This window comes from Ambystoma mexicanum, chromosome 9 (genome assembly GCF_040938575.1).
Source record: "Ambystoma mexicanum isolate Mex_15411 chromosome 9, UKY_AmexF1_1, whole genome shotgun sequence".
Lineage (NCBI taxonomy): Eukaryota > Metazoa > Chordata > Amphibia > Caudata > Ambystomatidae > Ambystoma > Ambystoma mexicanum.
The window spans coordinates 1,505,739,149-1,505,760,215 of record NC_090931.1 but is presented as its reverse complement, the minus strand read 5'-3'; the positions used below and the strand labels follow the sequence as shown (position 1 = coordinate 1,505,760,215).

The 21,067-nt window shown below is 46.9% G+C and overlaps 1 protein-coding gene across 1 annotated transcript in view; it reads left to right on the top strand.

Annotated features, from left to right (window-relative positions):
• Positions 1-17,891, top strand: part of LOC138487539 (zinc finger protein 850-like) — a 230,537-nt gene extending 212,646 nt beyond the window's left edge. Inside the window, exons 5-6 of the mRNA XM_069614028.1 lie at positions 12,181-12,395; positions 14,746-17,891. Of these exons, the coding sequence (XP_069470129.1) occupies positions 12,181-12,395; positions 14,746-15,981 (1,451 nt within the window). The 3' untranslated portion in view covers positions 15,982-17,891. The remainder of the gene's footprint in view (positions 1-12,180; positions 12,396-14,745) is intronic.
• The last annotated feature ends 3,176 nt before the right edge of the window (positions 17,892-21,067 follow it).

Here is a 21,067-nt window from a genome sequence, read left to right as displayed (position 1 = left end):
ATACATTTCTTGACTGTTTTTCAAGCCACTCAGTCAACTAACCGAAACATACTTGTGAGATACTATTGCTGACATAATGTGCTTCGAGGGTACCATCATCGAAGAGTCCAAAGACCTCTTGGTAACTATGGACATCCACGCATTGTATACCAATAGCTTGCCTCAGAGATTAATTGGATAAGGGGACATTTAAAATAGAGTTCCAACTGACTTTATCATCGACTTATTAACAATGGCCCTAACTAAGAACTTATTCATGTTTGATAAACATTTCTATTTTCAAACAAAAGGGACAGCCATGGGCGCGGTCTTTGCGCCCAGCCTAGCCATTATATGTATCTCTCAACTTGAGCAACGGCACGTCATCAATCCTACTAATCGATTTTTTTGGAAAAATCTACAAATGCAAAAGATACAATGACAATGTGATTTTCATATGGCACGACGCCCCAGAACATCTTGAAGAATTTCTGCTGTGGCTTAGCACTAGAAACTCCAATATCAAATTTACGCTGTCATGGAGCAAAGAAAAAAATAAACTTCCTGGACTTGACTATATGGCAGATCGGAACAAGCTACAATGCACAGTGTATAAAAAGAGCACGGACCACAACAACCTGCTCCTCTATACAACCCATCACCCCACCACTTTGAGAAACAATCTTCCATATGGTCAATACTATCGAATACGATATAACTGTTCCACAATAACTGAACAAGCGCACAAACTGGATGAGAGACTGAAAGCCAGAGGCTACCCCAAGCAAGTTATCAGACATGCACATAAACTAGACCAGGTGTTGGCAATAATGACTGCACGCCCTTAAGTCTGCAGGCACATCTACATGCCCAGAACACCTGCAGAAAGGCAGGCCGTGGTCCAGGATTTTTATGGGGTGGCGCACTTCCCTAGAGTGCTTGGTGCCATTGATTGCACCCATGTGGCTCTATGTCCACCTAGGGCGACAATCGCAAGCACTGGCATTCCATCAACGTGCAGGTTGTATGTGATGCCAAGGGTATCATTACATGTGTATATGCAAACTATCCAGGTTCCATCCATGATAGTTTAATATTCAGAATGTCACCCCTACACCGGGCTCTGGAAGCTGGGAGGCATGAGAACACATGGTTCATTGTTGAGTATAACTGGCCATGCACATGCATGTATGATATGATATGATATGATATGATATGGTATTTGTAACACGCCTATACACAAGTGTTTCAAGGCGCGACGAGGCAGGGAGGGAGGGAAACAAGGGGAAAACAGACAAACGATCCTACTAGGCCAGGCGTCATTCAGATCGCGCAAGTGCAGAGGTAAGGGGAAAAGGAGGAAGTGCAGGGGGGAGGAGGTGGGGGGGGGGAAGTGCAGTACAAGGTAAGTAGCGTAAAAAAAAAATAAAATAAAATAAAATAATAATAAATAATAAATAGAAAGGGCCAGCTGGTGGCAAGTGCGAGGTAAGTGCAGAGCAAGTGCTGGGAAAGGGGCTGTAGGGATACAGTGACAGTCCCACAGTGCAGGGGGAGCCGGGGAGGCAGTGCAGGTGGAGAGTGGCTGGGCCCTGGACCGAGGTTGCTGAGAGTGGCCCAGATGCAGGTTTGAGCTGAGTTCAGTGGGGAGTTAAGCAGGATTAGCAGGATTATGTCTCACACAGAAGCAAATACACACCAATGACAAACTTCTTGCCTGTACAGAGGACAGTGCCTACTCTCTGAGCACCTACATGATGACGCCAATACAGAACCCTGCCACACCACCCCAGGTGAGATACAACACCGCCCATATTGCAACTCTGGGCATAGTAGAGCACACATTCTGAGTGCTAAAGTCACGTTTCTGCTCCCTTGACCACTCTGATGTTCAGTTGCTATATGCACCATCACTAGTGTTCAGGATCATTGTGGCAGCATGTGTGCTGCAAAATGTTGCAACACGGCATGCAACCACATGCACGCTGCTTTCGCATGGCAGGTGAAAGGGCACGTGGCGAGGCTGCCTGTACCCAGTTTGTGGCTACATTTTTCACCTAAAATCCAACCACTATGAAGTGCACACAGCTTTGGCACATTCCATATGCCATTCAATGATGACAAAGGGCCAATCATCTGGGCCCACCAAACCACCCTGAGAATGTGTCCTTGGAAGTGCAACATTATGTGCATCCCTTAAAACTAAAACTAATTTAATTTTGTGTTTCCATAAGAAACACATGTCATGTTAAATAATCACTAGACGGTGCTATGGTATGTAATGTCAAAGGAGACAGTTAAAAGGCCAATACATAATACAGGTGTCTCAATGTGATCAACGATGCATGGAACAAATACAGAAATAACACCCGCTCATAGAGCTCCATAATATTCTGGACACGAACAGTAATTGCACACTAAACTATACTATCAACAGTGCATCTAACAGTGAATCTGTCGGACAGTGATTCATCATATTTTCACAAGCGCATCAATATGCCATCATGCAGGGACCGAGGTCAGGGTGCAAAAGACACACTGTACCTGCACCGTACAAATGTTCAGAGGGGTGTGGTATTCAGAGGGTGGTAACAAGTTTAGGGGTGGTTCAAGTGCAACCAATCAGTGGATGCTTGGCTAAGTGCAGAGAGATGCAACTCTCTCTGGTCACTCCCCAAGTGCAGTGATGATGACCCTAGTCCATGTCACGTAGGCAACTGCCCCACAAATTGCTGGGGTTGACAGGGGTGTGTGAGACCTTGAGGCACATCAGCATACAATCATCAAGCAGCCAGGACAAAAGGAATGGATAGAGTGAGAGAGCAGAGGGATTGCTTAGCAGGGAAGAGGGAGAGAATTGAATTGATTTTTCATTTGTATAGTGCATTCAAGGAGGGAGTGCACATGGGAGAATGCAGTTACATTCCTACACGTCCTTGAAACAATTCAGAATGTGAATACAAAATATCTTAAGCAGCCTAGCTACATTTCAGATGGAACAATAAGGGAGGAAGGGAGGGGGGTGGGATGGAAAAATGAGACCAAGCAAGTGGTTACATTGCAATGCCTGATGACAATTGATGTAGTGCCGGAATATCAACAAGAGCATGGGGGGTATGGGGTATGGCGTGAGGGAACAGGAGGACAAAACAAGCGACCAACGTACTAGGCCAGAAGAACTTTCAGAGGAATGTTAGGAGAAGAACAAAGGAGGGGGGAAACAGACAGGCAACTATCATACAATTCAGGAGGCAGGTATGGATAGCAAAGTGCCAGAGAACAGATAGGGGGAGAAAAGGGGGGTAACAACACACCATCACGGGAGACCAGAGAGGGTGTGGGAACAAACAACCACCACAGGGTGCACGGGGCGGGGGTGAGGGGAACACATACAGCCATCAAAGGGGGTGAGGGGGCACACATACAGCCATCACGGGGGGCAAGGGGAGTGAGGGGCACACACGGCCATCATGGGGTGCAAGGGGGGGTGAGGGGAACACACACAGCCATCTCAGGGGGCAAGGGGGTTGAGGGCCCCACCCTCAGCCATCAAGGGGGTGAGGGCCACACACACAGTCCCCCTTTCCCATGCAAATGCCACCGAAGTGTCAGCAAATGCCATGCACTCACCTGTCTGTGGAACTCACCTGCCTTGCATACGATGCACACCATTGGGAGACGTTCTACCTACATGGAATGCAAAGCAGAGTAACAGCATGAAATGCATACACATACATGATCCCAGTTTACACCAGAAAGAAAATATGCATACAACAGAGTGCAGGAGCAACACAGGGTGCCAGAGAGTGAATGGCCATTGACATTGACACGTAGAGGAGTACAGTGTCCCACACCAGAGAGAGGGAGAGAGAGAGTGGCACAGAGAGTGAATAACAAGGAAATAACAGATCAAGGAGTCCATGCCCCGGTTTACCGATGTACAATGACATGCTGCACAGCACAGTCGGTGCACCCATTGAGGTATCCAGATAGGTAGCTTACACAGTGACATGAGTTCCAATCAAATACCACAACGCCATGGGAGCACACAAATGACATAAGAGACCCAACACATGCAGCAAAGTTGACCAACAATGAAGCATGCCCAACACATGCAAGACAGTGCAAATGCTTACCTGTGTCTGAATGTTGAAATCCCACATGATCTTCACCAGTAAGTGTGTTTCCTAATTTGTTAAAGGAACAACATTTTCTGGTGGAGGGCATGAGGAGTGTGGACTTCTAATGGTGCAAGATGTCTCAGCCGGGACAGCAGCCACCGCCATATAACGGATTACTGGAACAACATGGGCAACATATCAAAACACCCATTGTGCAGTATAACTGATGAACTGCTACCTATTATGCCCTGCCTCTGAACTACCTAGCACTAGTCGCACGACCCCCCCTGTCATTACACGCATACGCACACGCACACACGCACGCCCAAGAATGCACCTCCCAATCATAGCATAGTTTCACTCTGTCACACTCTCCCTGCCACACTCCGCTCAGCCATCGTTATAGCCCTCACTATAATGGCCTCTAGGCCTCCCCACATATTCCCAGCACATCTCACCCAGCGCTTGGCACTAAATTCACATGCCCCAGCACCAGACTACAACATCACACAGTCTCGCCACCAGACTCTGCAATCTCAGAAATCAATCACTTCCTAGGTATTTACTCTGCTCACCCACACCCATCACAACTAGAAACACCAGATTAGGCACCTGTACTGCACCACTACCCCATACTAAGATGAGCATAGGCACTGCCACTCTCCCCACCACCCCAACATGCCTCTACACTACTTCGCACTAGGCCCCTCACTACCACACACCACAACAAGCACACTTCACCCCATACTACTACAAACAAAAACATCAATGGCACACAACACCCACCTCTTAAATGTGCACTACTGAACGTACACTCCCTACCTGCACATGCCCTCGAGATAAATGATCTACTATCCACACTTAATCTGGACTTACTTTGCATCACCAAATCCTGGCTCAATGATGCCTCCTGCCCAGCCATCGCACTAGCCCTACCATCAGGCTACACCATCCTTAGGCAAGATAGATTTGATAAGATTAGAGGGAGAGTCGCCCTTATCCACAAAGACTCACTATCCATCAGATTAGCAGACCATAGTACATGTGGTGGTAATGCTGATACCCTATCAGCCAAGCTTACGCTCTCCCCCAATAATCTTATCAACATCCACATCCTATACAGACCTCCCAGACTCCCAGCTGACTTCCAAGAGCACCTCTCCCATCGACTCAGCAACAACATTAAAAAGTCCTCCAAAATCCTTCTATTAGGAGACTTAAATTTAGGATACAATGATCCTAAGGATAAATCTGCCGCAACCCTAGCTAAAGAACTTGCAGACTTAGGTTTCTCCCAAAGAGTCTTCACCCATACTCACTCCAAAGGCCGCACCCTTGACTGGGTCATGGATCACAACTGTGCATCCAACATTACCTCAAACACCGTCCTTCCATGGACAGACCACACATGCATCGAATTCTTCATCCCCACCAACCCTAAACCTAAGACTCTCACCCACGCACCACCTGCCACAATAAGACGTTCTAAAAAACTCAACGCATACAACTTGCATCCCCACCTTAAAAGCACCTGCCTAGCACCACCTTTCTCTCAGGACCCAAATATACTATCAACTATCTTCAATGATACTCTCACCAATGCCATAAACTCTATAGCCCCACTTGAAAGCAAGAAGGAAAAGAAATAATTTCACTGCAACTCTTGGTTCTCGGAAGAACTCCAAACCCTCCGACCTCAAAAGCGCCAGTCGCTTAAAAACTGGCAAACAGATCCGAGTGATTTAAAAAAGAGCCTCTTCAAACAAATAGCCCTCCAATATAAAAAAGCCATTTTAGCAGCACAATCCAACTCCTTCAATGATAGGATCTCAAAGGCCAACTCCCAAGCTAAAGAACTATTCGCAATCTTTAATGAATTAGTCACTCCTCCGGCTACCGCTGACGAGATAACTAAAGACAAAGCCTGGTGTGCCAATATTCAGTCCGCCATGCTCAACAAAATCCAAAACCACTGCAAAGCCCTCCCAAACCAAAAAAACCAACTGCCCTACACAAGACAAGCGTAGTAATCTCAATCACGCTCAATTCTCCTTCAGAAACGTCACTGAACCTGAGGTCCTTAATCTCATCAAAAACCTCAAACCATCCCTCTGCAAAGCAGACCTTTGCCCTCCCAAAATAATCAAGGAATGCGCCAATGACCTAGCACCCCTGATTACTACCTTCATTAATGTATCTTTCCAAACAGGAACTGTCCCAAACAATCTCAAGGAAGCCTGGGTGCGGCCACTTCTAAAAAAGGCCACGCTTGACCCAGGGCAACCCAACAACTACAGACCGATAGCGACAGTCCCGTTCCTCCTAAAAATCCTGGACAAAGCAGCTCACATCCAGATCCAATCATACATAGAAGCTAACTCCATACTAGGCAAAAGACAATCTGGCTTCCGTGTCGGGCATGGAACAGAATCTGCCTTATTAGACCTAAATAAATCAAATCTCTCAGATCATGGACCGAGGCAAACCTGCCTTGCTCCTCCTCCTCGATCTATCACCTGCTTTTGACCTGGTAGATCACCAAACACTCACCACCCACCTCACCCATGCTTCCCATTTCTCTATTCAAGCAGCATCCTGGATCACTTCCTTCCTTGAAGGAAGAGCCATGAAGGTCTACTCCGACACAGCTAACGCAGATCCTACCACTATAAACTGCGGTGTCCCCCAAGGATCTTGTACAGCCCCCACCCTCTACAACCTCTTCACAAAACCCCTCTTCGACCTACTTGACTCCATGGGTGTCGTCTGCATAGTTTGTATATGCGACACTCAAGTACTTTTACCTCTATCTGGACTCTATCACCAAGACGCCACAGCCCTTCACAACATCTATGCGACTATCCAAGCTTGGATGGCAATCAATGGCCTCTGTCTTAATGGGGAGAAGACTGAAATTCTCATCCGGGGCCAGACAAACACATTATCAAAACTAAGCCCCCAATACAACAATTTCAACATAGACAACTCAAACATCTCCGTATCATCCTCTGTCAAGACTCTAGGTGTTCATTGATGCAAACCTATCGATGAACAAACAAGTCAGGGCCATAGCCTCTGCATCAGCGTTCAGCACCAAACTCATCAATGCCATTAAACCCTACTTATCCACCCCCAACCGCTTGGCCATAGCTAGAGCAACTATTGGAGCCAAACTCGATTATTGCAATACCCTTCTAGCTAGCACCTCTGCCAAAAACATTCACAGACTGCAAACCACACAAAACAATGCCCTCAGAGACGCCATGAGCATCCTAGAAGAGACCATATATCCCACGCCAGACGTGAAGCCCGGTGGCTCCAGGTCAAAAACCGTATTACTCTGAAAATCCTCACCATCACTCACAGGTGCATCAACAAAACCGCTCCAGCATACCTATCTGAAGCAATATCAAGGACCAAATCCACTCGCCCCACCAGAGCTCAGTACACCAACCAGCGACGCATACCATGCATAAAGAGAGCCACATTGGGATGTCTAGGCTTCTCCTGTATTGCACCGAAACTCGAACTCACTCCCTGCCACCCTTAGAGCTGAAACGTCCATCTCGGTCTTCCGCAACAACCTCAAGGCCTCTCTCCTCAACTAGCAAGTGGAGGGCGGCCTCCTCCACTTCTGCCATGTATATTGTAATATAACACAAATGTAATATAATTATATTGTAATCTGTATATATACTGCTAATAACCATGTAACTAAGTAACTAAGCTTTGTACTGTAACAAGTGCCATGATGTCCTCGGGCTGTTGTGCGCTATATAAATATGAATAAAACAAACAAATAATTGACACCGCACACATGTGCCATGGAAAAACAAAGCTATGATTGCCTGCACATGCCACCTGGTGCTCCCCCTTGCAAACATGCTAGATGAATTCACTAGACATGCCTGCACGTACACCACTGCACATGTCTAGTCCCTGAGGAGTTAATGACACACCTCAAGGGCAAAAATGCAACAAAAAAACAAAGACCACAACCAGGAAAGGGCAAAACAAAATATGACATGCCAACATCTGGCCAGGGGGGGTGAAAAAAGAAAAGAAATGTCCATCTTGGACCGGGGAGGGGAGTCCACCCAGAAGGGGGGAGGAGCAGGGTGCACATCAAAACCCACATGTGTGGATGTTGATAAGAACAAGTCCATCCATGGGTACATGGACCACACTGCTATCATGGATTGGGAGGGCCATTGCTGCTGTCGCCACCTTCCTGTGTAGAATGCGAAGGTGGTTGTGGTGAGGGAGGTTGACCAGGTATGGTCCTGTCCTGGTCTTCCATGGCAGCAGCAAGGCGGGACCCAGATGAATGCATCTGCAACATGAAGCCTCGGAGGTCCGCATGCAGCACCTCACGGGATGCACTGAGTTTCTCCGAGATGGTATGAGTTAACAGTTGCATCAGCTGTTCGCACTGTGTACTGCGTGCTGCCTCTAGCACTCCCATTGAAGCTATGAGGGCCAGTAACTCTTGCCTCAGGGCTTCCCTGTGGTGCTGACCCTCTGCAAGCAGGGATGCCTGCAGAGACCTCAGTTCGGTCCGTCGGCTCTTGTTGCTGGCCTTCATGTGCAGCCTATGTGAGCAGCATGTGGACCGCAATGCCTGCAGCTGGTGCTTTACCTGTGTTTGTTGGGTGAACATGGAATTGGCCACCCTATCCATGCCCTGTGCCAACATCTCATAGGAAGCACCCTGTTGCTGTGCAATATGCAACATTGACTGCTTCCACACTGTCTCCATAGCCGCAACACGTCCGCCATGGGTTGCTGCCCCATGCCTGCTGGACCCAAGGGAGCATGGCCCTTGATGTGAAGACCCTGTCTGTGGCTGTAGAATTCCATCCCTCCCTTGGTCATCCGTCCCAGGACTGGAAGCCAATAGAGTAGAGCGTGGCCTTGCAGCTGTAACCACCACAGATGGACATGGCAACACTGACTGGCCCTGTTAGGGGACGTTACCCCCTGCAGACACATGGGCTACATCAGCACCATCACTTGAGGCACTCACCTCCGACAGCATAGAGGAATGGATGACCGGCTCACCACCAGAGCCACTGGTTGGAGGTGGCCTCATACTGAGTCATGCCCCAGATGGACTGTAGCACCAGTGGATTCTCATGGGCTGCCACAACATGTCCTCCACTGTTGCTCTGTTGGGGCTCAGCCTCCCATTCCTCCTCCTACCTTCTCCCCTGAATCTGGTGGCTCGTCACCTGCACATCGGCACATAAAGACATGAAGAATCATGGTAATTGCATCTACTACATGCATTGTCATCATAATGCTGTCCTGCAACACATTTACATGCATGTTAACATGACATAATGTGCATTAACACACTATGTACAAAAATCCCTGAAATCATGGCGTATGTAGACTTCCCACCACATCCCATGTCCTGGACCATGTAAACATTGCAGACATTGCCAACAGACATGTGCGGTATCCCATGTGTGTGATGTGGAGAGAGTAAGGACATGTGGTGGGAGATAGGAAGAGGGGACAGTGACACACAAGAGGGACCGGGCCATGCACTCATGGGGGGGAGGTTTGTTCAGTGTGGCAGTTCAACATGGATCACTGAAGACAAATTTCTTTTAAGGGGCTCCGTGCCATAGCTGTGGCAGGAATGTGCACGGCGTAGTAAAATGCTAGATCACTCATGGCACAATGCCCTGCATGCTGACAGTGTTCATGTAAGGTATGTGTAGCATGAAGCCACTTATGAACATGTGTGGATGGAACTTCTACTACATGCAGTGCATGATGAATATTGTGTGGTTCAGGCACCAGCACTTGACTGGCATAGCTGAGTTACTAACATCACTGATGTACATAGCCAGATGCCACGTTGTGTTGGCATGCTGGAAATGTGTATTAGTATCTGACGGTTGTGGATGACTACTGTCCCAAAGCCATGTTCAACCAATGTGCATCACATGTGTTGTATACACTCTGCAGTACACTAAGCACGAGTCAGTAGACCATGGTTCACCCATGGCAGTCGTACAAATGCAGGCAGAAGTGCCACACAATCATACCAATTCATTCAATCTACATACACATATTCAGGATTCACACGCTTCTTCACTCACCGGACGTTTCCTCGTAATCTGGCAGGCCTCCCATGCCTTGGACCTGATCCACATGAATCACCTTGCTCATGGACTCTTCATGTGGAGTGAGCTCCTCCTGTGGTGACCCACCTCCAGTCACCATTGCAGAAGCAAGGTTGGCACCCAGCTTTTTTTGCTTCGACAGTGGAGGTCATTCCACTGCTTCATGACCTCGAGCGGTGCGCCTCTCATTCCCCAAGGCATTAATGCTATCCGTGACTCGCTGCCAGTGGGCCATACGCTGAGCAGGCGTATGTGTGGTCCCTGGCCCTGTGCACATGTCATGGTGGTGGTTGCACACGTAGTCCACGAGGATCTTGAGTTCATGATCATCGAAGCTCCTCTTCCTCGATGTGGCAGTCTCCTTAGCCGTGCTTTGTGATTGAGCCTTTACCTGTTCTGCACGCTTCTGACTCTTGGAAGGTGGTGCAGACCCTGTGTGGCTGGGACCACTCTGGGCATTAGGGGCTGGACCACTAGTGGCCTGGGCCATGCCATCCCCCACTGATGCTGGGACAGTAGTTGCCCCTGCAGGTCCCCGTTCCTGGCTGCTGAGGACAGGTACTTTAACTGAAAGTCCCTTCCCCTTGGATGCACAGACAGCATCTGCCCCTGCGTGTCCGTTTACCTGAGCTGGAACTACTACAGCCACGGCTGCAGATCCCTGAGCCTGGGTGTTGGGGACTGCAGCTGCCTCTGCAGCTTCATGAGCCTGGCTGGTGGGGAGAGCAGATGACCCTGAAGTTCCCTGAGCCTGGGTGTTGGGTACATGGGTTTTTGCCTGAACGTCCCTTCCCCTTGGAAGCAGAGTCAGCGTCTGCCCCAGCGTATATGTGTAACTGAGGGGGGGTACCACAACAGATACTGCTGCAGCCCCCTGACCCTGGTTGGTGGGGGACATCAGAATCACCTGCAGCCCCCTGACCCTGGTTGGTAGGGACATCAGAACCACCTGCAGCCCCCTGAACCAGTTGGGGATGGCGCACAGCTCTCGTTGCACGACCCTGACCCTGGCCACCTCACCTACCTCGGCCACCTCTGCCACCTTTCCCTCTTGTGGCCTTCCCACTCATGGTACAGATGGATTAGTACAATGGGAGGCACATTAAGCAATTGTCCTGGGCAATTGGAGTGAGGGGGCAGGGTACGTAATGTAAAACGTACTAGTATGGTCCAGCAAGATTCAATAGAACCCCAGGTCAGAGATTTGCAGCACCATCTGGAGTCGGTGGGTGAGTGTCCATGTGATGCTGGCCTCCACTGTGCATGTGCATGTTGATGTATGGTGGGAGTGTGCACCTTGGCCTTACAGCAAGTATGCCTCTTGTACGGATGTCTGTGTGCATGTCCCAGACAGTGCTCCACATGTGTTGTATGAACCATGTGTAATTTCAACATTCTCACTTTTGCAATTTGTGTTGTACTGCAGCATAACACAACGTGCACATGGTTTCTTACATGTCTCTGAGACATGCCTTTGGGAGAGGTGTGACACATGGGTGGTGTCGTCAACATCATGAACAGGCATGGTGTGTATGTGTCTGAGATGGGACTGTGTTACTGGCCATCACTCCTGGATGGATTTAACTGGTGCATTTCAATGAATGCTCTAGTCCTGTTGCCCGATTGTCGTTGAGGGGACTCTGATGCGATGGCTCAGTGCACTGCTTCAGGACTGTCAGGTGATGTGTGTGTATGGCATGTGTATGTCCCATGACTCATGTGTGTGTAACATACACAATGTGTAGGTGGTGACAGTGCCATGCCCAAGGATGTGATTGTCTGTTGTGAAGGATAGATATGTATGTGCATGTATGTACCTGTGTGTTGTGGAAGGTGATGATGGTTGTGACCTTTGGCAGTGTACTTCATGTGCATATGTTTTGTGCCAAACACACATAGGTACAGTACCCTGATGTTTGTGTTCTATGTCTCTTTATCGACAGCGTCGTTGGAAGAAGAGGGTGGAGAAAGTGCTGTGGAGCAAGGCAGCAGGAATGCCTCCACCGGGGAGAGACGCAAGGCCCAGTCACGCCCCTGGAAACAACATCATCGGGGAGCGAGGAGACTGGTGCTGAGTGTCCACCATCGGCCACATCTGCTAAGGGGAGGTCCAAGAGGGCGAAGGTGGACATGGACTTCTCGGCAGCGGGGGGGACAGGTGAGCTGACACGGGGGCAATCCACTGCAGAAGACGCTGGGGAGGCATGCAGGTTGGTGGGGGAGCAGGAGGAGAAGGGGCCCGTATTAGCCAAGTCCATGGGGCCCGGCGGGGGTGGTGAGGTGGGTGTGACTGGTGCAGTCCTGTAACAGAGGCATGAGGCAGTGCAGGTCACCGTGGAGGGGGCTGTGCCAAATCCTGTCACTGGGCCAGCGCCTGCACCAGTATGCACCTGCCAGCATGCCCCAGGCATGACCCATCCGCAGGTGTCAGATGTTTCCATCCAAACTGACATCCCAATGCCTGCGTTTCTGGCCATTCAAGACAGAGTGGAAACCCTGCTAGCCGGTATTGCAAGGTGTACAGCCGTCATTCGTGATGATGTGCAGACTTAGACTTGTGGGCTTGCACACCATCACAATGCGGTCTGGCGTCTCCTGAACTGGCTAGCAGCATTCCTGGTCTCGAATTGGTTGCGTGGGCTGGCCACTTTTTCCAGTTGTCCTCTGGGGTGACGTCTGGCCCAGATACCACCAGGGCCCCCTGTGCACCATTCCCACCCACGTCGGCCCATCTGGTGGAGATAACATCCCTGCCTGAGTTGGGAGTCGACGTCGGATCAGCCGAGGTGGTTACCACGCCAATCCAGGCTATGACAGGAACTATGGCAATGGAGGGAGAGCAGGCACCCAGGAGCAGTACATGTGCCAGACGCCCCGAGTAATTTCATCAGCCTGGTGGGTGCCCATGTGAGGCAGGCATCGGACAATATGGCAGTAGCAGGCTCTGAGTAGGAGGCTTAAGAACTCGGGGCATACCATCTAAAGGGGGCAGGTATCTGGCGTCAGGCAGGACGTAAATGTGGACCTCTGATCAAGGATGTCTTCTGTGTGGGAGCAATATGGGCAGCGAATTGGGGCAGAGAGGCAGCGGGCTCTGGAGGCAAGACTCACCATTGCCAGGGCGGAGATTGCACTGCGTCGGGCAAGGCGGTGTCGCCTCATCCTCGAGGAGGCTTGCAGGGACTGGGAAGTGAGGGAGAGGGCCATGCTGGTGGACTTGCAAGCCCTCGAGGAGACAACAGATGCACGCATTGTGGAAGTGGACGCAGTGCTTGATGATGCCCTGTCCTGGACATTGAGCGATATTGGTGAGGAGGAGGACTAGCCCGCTGCCTTTGTACATAGTTTTTTAGATATACATTTCCGTTGATTTTATTTATTATTTGGAGCTTTTGGACATTACTCTGTTTTTTTGTACATAGTTCTTCATGTGTAGTTTTCCTTTTATTTATTTTATTATTTGGAGTGGACTTTGGACATTACTCCATGTTTATTTTGTACATAGTTTTATTAGTGTGTTTTAGCGTTCACCATGCGGTAATGGTTTATTTTTATTTTTTTGGTGGTATTGTAGATAATTTTAATGACATGGACATTTTTACATTCGTTCTTTTTTCATGGACAGATTTTGAACTTTACATTCTGTATGAACGCAATACAACTGTTTAATATAATTTATTTTCTTATCTCGCAGTCATTGTTTCTCACTGTTATTTTTGCAGTGTGCCGGTTTGGTAGTCTGTTTAGTGGCCCTGATTGACCATCGTTGGTCATGTGTGTGGTTACTTGCATGCATGGGTCATGTTTGGGGTTCATTTGCGGGGTGAGTATACACATGTGGCTGGCCAGTGGTGGAGTGGGAAGTGGGAGTTTGTGCACGGTAAAATGGCATTTGCATTCACATGTGCAGCATTACTGTGTATTTGCTGTCACTGTATTGTGCTTCATGATGCATTCTCATTTCCGAGTTACGTCATTGACAGCTTTCCAATCGCTCTCATAGTCCATCAGATTTCACTCAGAACCCCCTCAGTGGAATATAGCTGATGGCTGCCCATCTATAATTCTCTTTTTCCACGGTACATTTCCTATATTAACAACATTGCATCAACTAGTGAAAGTGAAATTCATACCCAGATCTCACCTATTCCTAAATTGGGTAGGGGAACATTCCGTTAAATATTTGCTCAGCATTGTACACGTAAATGATTGTAATATTATGACAGTATATTTAGTCAATTTCTCTCTCCTGATTGATGAAGACTCAGAATGATATTTATATTGCTATGTTAATCAAGGGTTGGAATGTGCTGAGGTTTCAAGATCTTCCCATTCACTCGTAAAATTGATCTGAGGCAAGACACAAATGGTTTCACTCTGGATCACCCAGAGAGTTTATTTATGAGTGGGGAGTAAAATGAGAATGAACAGCTCTGCACTAAATGTATTGATTTTTAGTCTGTACTGTGACATCAAATAATACATGTAACCTCTGCTTTTTTCAACAGAGAATGAGCAGACATCAAAGGATGCATGCTGGGGAGAAGTCCTACGAGTGCACGGAATGTGATATGCACTTTAATCGGGCGTCCAACCTCAAGAGACATCTGCGAACCCACACAGGGGAAAGACCATTCAGGTGCTCAGATTGTGAGAAGAGCTTCACACGGAGCTCAACTCTGCACCAGCATCAGAAGATCCACAGTGGGAAGCAACCCTACCAGTGTACGGAGTGTGGGAAAAACATCACTTGTAGCTCTGATCTGATCAAGCATCAGATGATCCATACAGGGGGAGGGACCTATCAATGCACTGAATGCAAGAAATGCTTCAGTTGTGCTTCAATGCTGAACCGCCATCGGAGGATCCATACTGGGGAGAAGCCTTATGGGTGCACAGAATGTGGCAAGCACTTTAATCTGGCATCAACCCTGAAGACTCACTATAGATCTCACACTGGAGAAAAACCATACCAGTGTACGGAGTGTGAGAAAAGTTTCACTTGTAGCTCGGATTTGATCAAGCATCAGATGATCCATACAGGGGTGAAGCCTTATGAATGCCCTGAATGCAAGAAAAGCTTCCGCTTCGCCATGAAGCTGAACTGCCATCGAAGGATCCATACTGGGGAGAAGCCTTATGGGTGCACAGAATGTGGTAAACACTTTAATCAAGTATCAACCCTGAGGACTCACCAGAGATTGCACACTGGAGAAAAACCATACCACTGTACGGAGTGTGAGAAAAGCTTCACTTACACTGCTAAGCTATACCGACATCAGATGATCCATACAGGGGAGAAGCCTGATCAATGCCCACAATGCAAGAAAAGCTTCAGCTGCACCTCAGAGCTGAACCGCCATCAAAGGACCCATACTGGGGAGAAGCCTTATGGGTGCACAGAATGTGGTAAGCACTTTAGTCGGTCATCAACCCTGAGGATTCACCAGAGAATGCACACTGGGGAAAAGCCATACCGTTGTACAGAGTGTGAGAAAAGCTTCACTTGCAGCGCTAATCTGTACCGACATCAGATGATCCATACAGGGGGGAAGCTCTATGGATGCACACAATCTACCAAGCACTTTAGTATGGCATTAACCCTGAGGACTCACCCGAGATGCCACACCAGAGAGAAACCATACCGGTGTACTGAGTGTGACAAAAGCTTTACCCAAAGGAGAGTTCTGTATAGCCACCAGAAGAGCCATACTAGAGAGCGACCATACCAGTGTACCGATTGAGATAAACGTTTCACTCAGGGTTCAGCATTGTTTAAAAGTCAGACGGTCTGTATTATGTAGCAAGCGTACCACTACAGATTATGGAAAACATTTACACAATGCTCAAATCTGGTCTGGTTCACTAATATCTGCACAAGCATAAGACGATAAATACTGGAGAGCAGCCATTACTTAATAATGATCCATTCTTTTGAGAGCCAGGATAAACCTAAAATGGGAGTCAAAAACTGGTGGGGGTGAGTTGGGTTCCACTGCGCTAAGGAAAAGATGTGGCCTATGTGGACAGCTGCTCCGGTAGGTGCTTATAGGTGTCCCCACAACCTATAGCCTTGAAACATAGAACAATTTGACACCTCCACCTTGCGCCTGTCCCTTAATATTAAAGTCCGGTGGCTTGTCTTGGATTATAATGAGGATGAGAACGGTGGCTGGGTATCTTTTCCCATAAATACAAATGGATCAATGTTTCAGTTTTGTGAAGTTGTTTATTTCATGGTCCAAAAAAGAAAATACCCCATAAGTGGGTTACCAAACTCCAAATGCCCGATTGCAAACACGTGTTTCGACCTTGTCTAGGTCCTTCTCAAGGGTGAGCCAATCTATATAAAAAGAAGAAGTCCTGACTGACTGACTCATCAAAGCCCAGCTCAAACTGTTAAACCTAGGAACGTGAAATTTGGAAAGTACATTGTTTTCATGACGCAGGACCCACTAAGGAAGGATTTTTGGAAATTCTGTGCTAAGAGATAGAAGGGGCCTGGGGTGAATTTGTTTAGGATGATACCTACATCTCAAAAACCAAAGATGTTAAAGACATGAAAAGTGCTATTTAGAGTCTTCTTCAAAAATAGAGAAACATGTGTTTTCCCATTTTCCGAAAATTTAGTTAAGGGAAGTGGAAAAAGGGGTGATTTTTTTTCGGAAGGGTACCCATGTCTCCAAAATAAAACATTTACATTTTAAATCTTCAGTATAAAGTAAGTTTCCAAGCTGCTTCTCAAAGTTAACTGGAGTATCCTGTATTTGAGAGCATAATTGTCATCCCTTCTGACCTAGGCACAGTCATCAATTCCCTAGTAGGCCTCACATCCAAAATGTACCATGACATAAAAAATCTAATGGAGAAGTCTACAGAATGGTTATGTAAGCGTGCCATTTTAATGCCAAACAACACCATGGCTGCCGTAATCAATAAGATACTTATTGATTCTTTCGGAGGAGTCCAAATAGAGTACAAATCTGTAAATTCAGTGGTTCAAAGTATTAACGCAGTCCACTACCCTGTTGAGTACTTGAACACTTGAAATCCTCCTGGTCTTCCCGAACACAAACTTCTTCTCGAAGTGGGAGCACCTGAGATTTTATTGCAGAACCTCAACCCACCAGATTGCGAGTGAAGGCTCTCCACGGAAATGTGATTGAGGCTACAGTGCTCATCAATTCTGGCCAGGGGGAGTCAGTGTTCATACCACAAATAACTCTTATACCTTCAAAATATCAGCTTGAATTCAAAATAATTCAGTTCCCCTTAAAGGTTTGTTTCACCATGACCATTAACAAATCTCAGCGGCAGACCTTAAAGGTACCGAGGATTGACCTAAGGCAAGACTGCTTCTCGCATGGGCAGTTTTACGTTGCCTGCTCAAGAGTGAGCTCACCTAACTCTCTGGTAATCCTAGCACCTGAAAGGAGAACCACTAATGTAGTTTACAAAGAAGTACTCAAGTCGTTTTTTTTTTTGTAGGTTGCAGAAGCCAAATGTGTAATTTTGATTTTATTTGTCTCTCATTATCTGTTTGTAATTGCAACACTAAAACAATTCTGGGTGCACATCAATGGAACAACTATCTTTTTTTAGCAGCCAAAATGGCCCGAATAACATCAGCAATAAACATTGCTTATTACGTTAAGACATCAATCTGTAAATGATATTTCGTACGGTGTGAAATAAAAACTCATGTGTCTTTTAAAAACAATTGTACCAAATCCCCAAATCCATGTGAGTGAAGCCGCGGGCAACAGCTAGTTATATATAATTGTAACAAATAAAGATAGTCCTAAAAATACAGATCACATACATTGCATACAGATGCATCCAGAAATCATGGGTAGCGGCGGGTAAGAAAGAGGGAAGGATGGGGGGCAAGGAGAAGGAGACGAAAAGAAGAGAAAAAGTCACAATAAGTATTTCTTGTTGGCTCATTATGAATATTATGTTCCCTTGTGCCCCCACCATTCACGCACACAGGTGTTGCCTGTTTTGCTTGATTCTTCTACCCTGCTCCCCCCTTAACCCCCTCAAGCCTACTTCTGCAGCAGTCTGTCCTGATCAATTCTGGTTTCACCATCACCGTCTTGTGGTCAATGCTGGATTTGACTTTTATGGACTTCATACATTCACAGTTTGTCACCCTTTCTCAACTCTCATGCTGGACTTCCTTTGCATCTTGTACTCATGGTGGCCCTGAATCATGCTATGCTGTTCTCATCTTCATCTTGTATCCTGGCTTGCAACATTATGTGTTACTACTGACCTCTGCAATTGTATTCACTCTCCCCTCTTGCTTCTCCACTCTTGACTGCTAATGCTCTGTTCTCTCCTCCTTTCCCTTCTCCCTTTTCCTATCTCCTGCCCTTACTTTCTTCTACTCTATCAGAATTGTCTCTGGACCTAGTTTAATGGCAACCTCGTCTGTCTCCTCCCCCCTCCCCTTACTGGTTTTTTCCTCCCCACCCCCCACCCCCCAGCACTATCTGAAATGTCATCAGGCCTAGTATGATAGTCATTTGTTTTGTTCCTCCCCTCCCTTTCTGCCCCCCTCTCCTTCCCCTTTTGTTTTTCTCTGGCTCTACCAGTAATGTCGTCAGGCCTAGTACGGTAGTCGCCTGTCTGTTTCCATTTCCTTCCCGCTCTCCCCCTCCCTTCCTTATCTATGTCTTAGCTCTTGCACTATCTGAAATGTCGTCAGGCCAAGTACGATAGTTAATTTCACAACCTTACTGTTCATGGCCTGTAAGAATGTCATTGTATTTTCCCTTGTTCCCTCCCTTGCCTTGAAGCGCTTTGAAACACATTGGGTATAGGCGCTATATAAATAAACTATCATATCATAATGTATGATTGATAAAGTTACATTCCTTAAATCTGTTGAGGTAGGTGTTGCCTCATGTATTACAAAGTGGTAATCCTGCTTCCCAAATTATCCCAAAAATCGCCTCTGTGTAATAATAGTAATTCCTTGCCGTGATAACTGAATGTCCGATGTGGGCTGTAAAGGCTGATTTATAGGCTTGCCTTGGCCAGAATGGAAGAGTCTCCTGTGCACCTTAAATGTAACACACCATCACTGTTACCCGCGCCGTCCGAATTAATATCGATTGGTGGGAAACGTATTTTCCATCTGCTGCTCACAACTCCTTTCAGGGTATTGCCCAAGAAGGGTGTGAATATTAAGATGATCTCTTCCCATGAAAGAAATGTTTACTAGCATTTGAGACACTTGATTTGTAGCGTAAATGCGGGTGTTGCAATAACTACATTTTTGTCAACACTGGTCAGATTTAGACCCAAAGGTGGTGTTCTCGAAAAAGAAAATTATTTTTACGCCGGAGCGCATTGCATCACAAAATATTGACATCACCCTTTCTTACAAGTGCCTGTGCATAGTGCAGAGTTGCTCCTGCATAACATCTCTGCAGAACATACAAGGAATGCGATTGTGGTAGGCACCATGGAGCCCCTTCAGCAGTAATATGGTAGATGTCAAATATAAAGACATGCCTCTATACTCCTTAATCATGAATGAGAAATAGACCAACTCGTTAGATGACCATAATAGTAGCACCACATGCTATCCCATGTTCCACCTATAGATGTTACATACCTGTCCCAGGTCAGACGAGTATATAAGTAGTAGCAGTGAGTTTGTTACAGAAAGACTGTGTGCCTTGTTGGCATCTCGCGTGCATTGACGGTGGGTGCCATTTTGGAAACAAATATCTATATGGAAACGGTGATGTCACACGTATTGCGTGTGACATCAATATTACAAACAACACACGTTGGCAGATTATTTCCCTTGAGCAGTGTGTTGCTTATTTTGAAGTACCCTCTGCCTTTTGCACTAAAGTGCCAAGAATAGTAACATGTAATCCATCATCATCAAAATACATTTATTCGGTAAAAGAAAACTTCAAGTTTACAATAAAATACAATCTTCAAAAACAGATAAAAACAGTACACTTTAGTATTCTAAACCTTCCCCAAAGACCAGTGTTTTAAATATTTTTTTTAAACAGTAAAAGGTACAAGGAGAACAGAGCTTGCAGCCTTGAGAAGTAGGAAACCAGAGGGCCCCATTATGCTAGCATTGGATCGAAAGCGTCTTTCTCAGCAGCCGCGTCCCATCGCTATATCGAGCTGTTGCAAATTTCACCTGGGGAGACAGAGAATGAGTTAAAAACAACATGGCAGACCTTAGTGTACAAATTCGCGCATCTGTTAAGATCGGTTTTAAATACAAACATCTCAACCTCTGTGATTTTTCACATAGCAGAAAAAAGTGTAACACTGTTTCTCTAGCGTTCCCACGCAGAGGTAAAATGTCAGATGCTCAGTTACACCAGACATGAGTCAGCACCGCTACTGGAAAAATGCCCAATCTCAAGCGCGTATACAGGGATCTCTCGAATGGTAGTATGATGTCATCTAAATATTGCTTAAAACCGGGTCACTGTTATGAAGAAAATATTTGCGTCCCAGGTTACACTTGGCAGCATCTGCAAAGAGATAGACCATAGCTCTCAGTGTTAGGGAGAATTCTCTGTTTAGGCTGAATTTCCTAACCCAGTGAGTCCCCCAGCAGCTTTGCTCGATTTCTGGAGTCTCTTTTCTTCACACTCTTGGACATGATTTGAGGGGTTCCTTTGACTGTTAATGTGTTTTATGGGCTATGGGGTCTTTTACTCCATAGGGTCTCATGTGTTTTTACTATGTATGTTACACAGCACCCTCAGTGCAGTGACACAGGGGTGTCATAGTGACACCCCGCCATAGACTCCATACCCTGGGACTGACTATTGTCTC